The sequence below is a fragment of the Lotus japonicus genome, chromosome 2, assembly GCF_012489685.1.
Source record: "Lotus japonicus ecotype B-129 chromosome 2, LjGifu_v1.2".
NCBI classification, from domain to species: domain Eukaryota; kingdom Viridiplantae; phylum Streptophyta; class Magnoliopsida; order Fabales; family Fabaceae; genus Lotus; species Lotus japonicus.
In genome coordinates this window covers 45,359,401-45,366,762 of record NC_080042.1, presented here as the reverse complement: position 1 = coordinate 45,366,762, position 7,362 = coordinate 45,359,401, and the positions used below count along the sequence as shown (strand labels likewise).

At 33.2% G+C, this 7,362-nt stretch overlaps 1 protein-coding gene across 1 annotated transcript; it reads right to left on the bottom strand.

The window, feature by feature from the left end:
- Window positions 1-3,907: 3,907 nt before the first annotated feature.
- LOC130736492 (uncharacterized) lies at window positions 3,908-6,744 on the bottom strand. Its single transcript, XM_057588318.1, has 9 exons — window positions 6,589-6,744; window positions 6,186-6,453; window positions 5,875-5,971; window positions 5,667-5,762; window positions 5,206-5,341; window positions 4,963-5,117; window positions 4,717-4,834; window positions 4,248-4,439; window positions 3,908-4,147 (listed from the first exon to the last, which is right to left on the bottom strand). The coding sequence occupies exons 1-9, from the start codon at window positions 6,742-6,744 to the stop codon at window positions 3,908-3,910; spliced, it is 1,458 nt and encodes a 485-aa protein (XP_057444301.1).
- Between the last annotated feature and the right edge of the window lie 618 nt (window positions 6,745-7,362).

Sequence of the window (7,362 nt, the reverse complement as noted above, 5' to 3'; positions counted from 1 at the left end):
CTTTTAATCATAATTCTTTCACACAATTGATATAGAAGGAACACATATTTACCTGTTGATTTGCTACTGGACGACATTACTCTTTTATATTTTCTAGGAACACCAGCCATGACAAAGCACCACAAATCTGCCCACACTAATTACCTAAAAATTTAACAAACATGATACTAATTAAATGAATATGCCAGAAAAAAAACCAATTGTTCCTCCCTGGTTATACTTCAAGTCTTACCTATTCTTTTGGACAACAAATCTAAGGTAAGAGCTTAGAAAATAAGGGCAATAAACAAAACACAATGATCACCTAGCTTACATGCTCTTCACAAATGAAATTTTACAACCTACTTGTACTATATTTATACTGAAAATGTGTTTTTTTTGCCTCCACGGGTGTTAAAGGTATTACCTCTATAGCAAACTAAATCCAATATACTTAGAGTCACTTTTTCATGAAAATGATTCTTCCCAAAAAAGTAACCAATTCATTACAAAAGTCAATACTTCTCTAGTACACAATTTTTTAAAATTTTAATGTGTTACACTTTTTACATGATAAAACAACTCTTCATCCTTATATTTTGTCATCGTACCAATATAGCTTCTAGAACAAACATAAGCTAAAAAAACTTTTCCACGAATGACAAAAATTTACTAATAAATGTTAACTTTTTACAATGCTATGTGAACTTCTCTTAGTCAAGTACCCTATGTTATGTACTGAATACATATAACCTCTATCATAAATAGCGTACTACCAAATTCAAATAACAAAATTATACATACTTCATAAATCAGGTATTTACATATACTATACTATTAAAGTAAGAACAAAATAATTTTCCCACTAATACTTTATGGTAACCCAAATTTGATTAAAATACATTGCGTTACATCATACATTTTATTTTCCCTAAAGTCTAGAATGGAGGATCCTTCCTCATTCTTCTGCACTCTTGACGCTGCTCTGACCTCTCCCTCTCCAGACGATCCAGTGAATACTGGATGTTGTTGAGACTGACGTTCAGATCTTCCCTCTCCAGAACCTCTTCTGTTGTCTTGAGCTTCTCCTCTATGGTCTTCCTTTCTTCCAGTAGCCTCAGCTCAAGCTGGCTGAGTTCTTGAACTTCTTCCACGAAGGCAAGAAATTCCTTCAAGTCGTTCTTCAGCTCTGGACGAAGGTCCTCCTCAAGCAGTGTCCTCGTTAGCTCTGATATGGTCGTTGTACCCTCTGGATGCCTTATGTTCAGGAACAAGTCCTCCTCACAGGCCTTCCTTCTGAGCTCTTCAAGTGCTTCCATGTATGATGCCATTTTTTTAAATTGTTCCAGTTGTGAAGCTTACCCTCTTTCTCCATCGCTTTATATAGGCTTCACTTTCTCTCTGAAAGTTAATGCTTCTACAGTTTCTCGAGGTTAAGTTCTTGGTAACTGACCCCTTTCATTACTTCCTTGGCCAGTGGTAAACGTTCTTCTTTTGCATTAACTCTTCTATTTATTTCGCCTAACTCTGATTCTTGCATCATTTTATTTTTTCTTCAAACTTAGAAATTCTCTAAGGGGGAGTACCTTGTACTTCAAGCTAAGTTTTTCACACCCCAAGCTTTTTGCTTATGACAAAAAGGGGGAGTACAACCCAGTTTTTGATGTGTAATATGTGTTAGTGTGATTTATTTTTCTTTTGGAGAATTTAAGAGTTCCACTTTTATGACCATAGATGTGTCACTGGGCAAATACAAGGAATACATTTCACTTCTTCTGAAGTGATATTAGTTTGACTTCGACCCAAAACTCTGATACCTTGTCTGTTGACTCTGAATACTTATGCGCTCTGATTATTCTATTTCATCTATGTCATAAGTTTTTCACTCTGAACTCTTATATTATTTAGCTCAGAATCTAGATTCAGAGGGAGCTAAGCTCAGAATCAAGTGGTGGCTTGAATTCAGAATGAACAAGATAAACTATTCACATCAGGATAAGTCTTATTCTATATCCCTAAACTCTGAGTGAATTCAGTTTATTGTTTAAGAATTGTTCATCAAAAATCTTAGTTTTGTCATCATCAAAAAGGGTGAGATTGTAAGATCAAGTTTTGATCTAGTAGTACAACTCTATGTTTTGATGATTACAAGTTAACCTTTTGATATGAACAATTATGGTACTCTAACGTGTTTTTCTGAGTGTACTATTTACAGGCTCTGACCTTGATTCTGTCTCACACAAATCACAAGCACTGTGCATAAAGAGTGACCCAAGCAACGCTTTCGCATTCTCCATGTTCACTCTGAACAATGGAAAAGCTTCAGAAGATCTGAAGTCTTACAAACTCTGATATGGACTCAGTAACAAGAAGTTCTGGAGATACATAAGATCTGGCAACCAAAAGACTCTGAAGACTCAGAAGCTCTGATGGTGTAGAAGACTCTGACAATCCAGACTCTGAAGAGTGAAGACTCTGAAATTATAATTTCAATGCGCAAACCATACACAACTTATATAACTTAATTTACTTTATTCCTACTCACCCTCTTTTATTATTTGGACAACAAAATTCCCACAACCATTCCCATAATTCTATAACAGAAAACAGCTGTTTCAACATAACGAAATTATATAATTTTAGAAAACAGAAACATTCATAAATGAACATAGGTCAAGAGAACAAACTCTCCCTTGTGACTAAATAAAAGATCAAGACAACAAAGCAACAATAGGAAATAGACCAAGCAAGACCAAATAAAAAAAAATAGATAAAACATGTATTCAGCTTTAGTTTCAAAACAAAATTTAAGCAAATAAAAATCTGGTCAACAAAGAAATAAATTATTTTACTTATACTAAATTACGGTCAAAAATCTACATGATATATCAAGTTTTTTTACTGATTGATTCTGAAATTGAGAAGGAATTAAAAAGATTAATAAATACAATAATGATTTGTTTTTTAAAATAGTTGGTGGATATAATATTTTAATACTAATCAGTAATAGAATAAAAATCTTATCATTATGCTGTTGAACTCAATCAATTTTCATGTGCACCCCATGTAAAGCTGTTTTCATTGTGGCAGTGAATATACTTGAAACTCAGTGATACTGGTCAATACTTCATTTTCCCATGGTTATCACAAACATTTTGAATTATGATTTTACTCATAACTATCCCCCAATACCCGTGCATGCAAGGCACCGTCCAACTGTTTCTGTTTTTTTTCTTTTGGTCAAAGTCTCATTGCCATTAAAAGAAGCCCAAGTGCACTCGAGGAGTAACCTTTTCCACAATGCAGCAGCAAAAACAGTAGAAACACAAGCCACAGTACAAGTTAGCCTCTGCTCAAGAGAAAAATATATAACAAACAAGATTGGAACAAAGGAGGATAGTTTGTCAGTCACAAATAAAACACTTGAAGCTTGACTTTTCTCTTTAAGCCAGTTCCAGAACCTAAATAGTATCAGATCATGAACACTGAATACTTACATATAACAAAAGAAGTTGAAACCCTGAAATCATTTCACATAAAAAGTACTTAAATAACATAAACTCCAAAGTCAATAAAAACCCAAACACAATACAGCAAAACTATATAACATGTATATGACAAAATAATAACTCGATATTCAAAGAACTATACAAGATCATCAACTTATATATAAACATGGATACATACATTCATTACATAAACAATTTTAGTCATCAAGTAGTTAACAAAACAAGACTACAAATTGCTTAGAGTAAGCCAAAATAAACATTAACCTACAAACACTACCTAATATTCCAACTGATTAACCTACCAACTTCTTAGTTTCCTTGATATCAAATAGTGCAACTATGGTCTACAAAAAAACTACCCATAGTTATTAACTTGTTTTCAAAACCAAGGAATAAACACCCCCACTTTCACACAAGTACTAATCTGTTCCATACTTGCACTCCTTAAACTTCACATTCTGAAATTCTTCCTCCACAACAAATTCATCCTCTAGCTTTCTCTTGAATGATTTTGAGCAACCACCATATTCTGGAGTGCTCCTTTCAATAGCTGGCTTCACAATCACAGGGACCACTAAATCAGGAGGGCTTCCCAATAACTCCATATCTATCTCATAATCATCAAGGTTCAACTCAGAAAATGAACTGGGGAACTTTGCCTACAAGATATCAAATAAACAATTAACTATTTTACCAAATTGTTGTTTCCAATACTAACCCAGTAGAACAAAATTAAGCACCAAAATAACATAAACAAACCATAATGGGAGTCTCAACAGATGAATTTGCCATAAACACTTCCATAAGATCAAAATCATCACAAACACGTTTCACAGTATATGGATCCTCAAAGTTGTACACATTAACCAAATTCTTCTCAACCTTAAATAGCAAATCCCTTCCAACCAACCCTTCCTGCATAACAGTGGTAGCACGAGTGCAGTTCGGATCCTAAACAATTTAACAATTGATGAATACATATTTAGAGATATTTAAACTCATCAACTAAGGCTAAATTAGACAACAAAATCGAAAATAATCAAATCAAAATCATAAATTCCCACACACACACACACACACACACACACACACACACACACACACACACACACACACACACACACACACACACACACACACACACACACACACACACACACACACACACACACACACACACACACACACACACATATATATATATATATATATATATATATATATATACCTCAACTTCATTTAGCATCTGACTACATGTTTTCTTTAGCAGATTTTCAGCAATTGAATCGGGCATCACAAAATCAGCAGAATCTACCCCATCAGAGACTTGTTGCTTAATCCTAAACCTAACAACATCAAGAACACAAGTCATTTAGGTTTTTATAAAAACAACACAACAACTAAGTACAACTTCAAACTCCTGAAAAATAAATATCCCTTGCAGATTTTAAATGTCAAGATTTATAACATATACCTAGGAGCAACATAATTAACAAGTCTAAAGCAGTCAGAACAGTAATAATGCCCATTATCATTCATAACTGCACGAGAGCACTTGCAAGCTAGGTACCACCAGCTATCATCTTCCAAAAGTGTAACTATCTTCGCTCGAACAACAAAATCTCCATCCTGCATTTATACATCTTAATTCATTATTTCCACAAACACAAGGTACTAAAGAAATAAAACATCTCTTAATGAAAGAAATTACAAAAACCTCAATCGTTTCATTCAATGATTTCACAGTTTTTCTTGGATGATTCTTAATAAAATCATCATACACTGAAACAACAGAATTTTCAATCATATTAAACCCAGCTTCATCAGCAAACTGAGTATCAGTCACCATAATCCTGAAAAAGAAGAAATAAAAGCACAAGTAGATTATATCCACCTAACTCAAAAAAAAAACCTTACTCTACAAAGAGGTTTCAATTTTGAACAAAAACATACTCATTCCAGAATGATAAAACCTCCGGGATTTGAGCGTTAAAACTTAGCCTCGTTGCACCCACTACACCTTGAAGCACACTTTTTCCTAAAAATACATGTTACATAAATCAAGAAATTACCTACTTATTAAAAAAATACAAACAAAACACATCACCATTTATAGTCAAACAATATATCAAGTTTTATACAAGCTTTATACCTCTGAATTTTTTTATTTTGGCTAACAGGAAAACCAAGATTGCTTCTTCAGTAGAATGAATAGACAGATAGTCCGTGACAAATTTGGCATGCTCTTCAAACAAAACACATTGAACTCTCCCCCTAAATATAAAATTAACACAAACAAGAATGAAATTATAAATACAGAGTAGACCAACAAACACATGCACTAAATAATAGTTTAGTTCTTAACTAAACAGGATATGAAAATTACTTGTCATCAGCAAGCTCTATGATCATCATCTTAGACATCTTCCCTTTTTTAACACAAGTCCTTTCTTCAACAATACATGTGAGCAACCCAATAAAATCTGCACAATAACAAATAAATTATAAACTAACATCTATGCATACCATACATTAGTTAATATAACAAGTTAATAACCCTACACAGCTACTGAAATCAACCACAAATTTATGCAAGTTTTCAGAACTGCAATAGCTTAAGGAAACCTATAAAATCCATAAGTGATTCTACATACCACTATGAAGCATAAAACTTATCACACATTTTAATATTCTTACCAACTAAACAATCTGACCGTCCACAAGCCATATTTACTTGTTCTGAATTCTTTAGAGAAAGACCCCACATCGGAATCAAAGTGTTCTCACATGGGACAACAATAGAATCATGATTAAGAAGAATCTTGAAGGGATGTTCAGTTGCACGAAAAGGTCCCAAATTAGGAACCAACCGACCAAAAGTTATCTTATATACATTCCCTTCCATGAATGTTTGTCCCCATTTAACATACATTTCTCTCCTTAGAGAGCATTGAATCTTGCCTCCCTTCAAATGAAATCATATAGCATTTATTATTCACAACAAACAATCATAAATCACACTTAATAACTATCCAATAATAACCAAATTAAACTTTGAATGACTTCTGAAATAAAACAATTCTCAGATCATACTACATACATATTGATCCATAAGAATTATCTCCACTGATTTTGGTACTCCATTTCCATTACATGTGTACACAGTCCAAAGCCTGACTACCCTCACTATCACACTCCAAATTTGAGAGGGTGGACACAAGGCATTAACAATACCCAGAGAGAAAGAGTTAGCCATCACAAATTACTCCAAGTTTTGAAACTTTATCTTAAGCAAAGACTGAATACTACTAACACGTTTAGCTTGGACCACAACACATTACTATCTTATATAGGCAATATAGGCGGGCTCTTACAATTTTGTAATTCAAAATTTTTTATTAAACAATTATAAATGATAAAGTTTATCCCTAACTTTTACTGCTTATTAAGAAGTTTTATCTAAAACTTGAGTACCTGTCAGTAAAAGCAGCCTATTGCACCCAAGCTTAATAAAATGATATTTTAATCCATCTAACTAAACCTAACTATACATCACAACTGATTACCATCATTTTAACTCATATAAGAGACACCCTTTAGGACTGTTTCCAAAAAGAACAACTAAGAGAAACTAATTTGTTATTTACTTCAGACACACAGCTCATGTATAATATAATAATTAATTATAAAAGATATCCCTTAGTTTACCAATGGGTTAGACATAATAAAAATCTACAATAGTAACTGAAAAAAATTGGAAACATGCAAGTACCAATCACCTGACACGTACTGAATAGTCTGATAGATGACATATAAATCACCTTCGACAAGTAGATAATGGACAAAGCGGCAAAAAGACTTTTCGAATTCACCA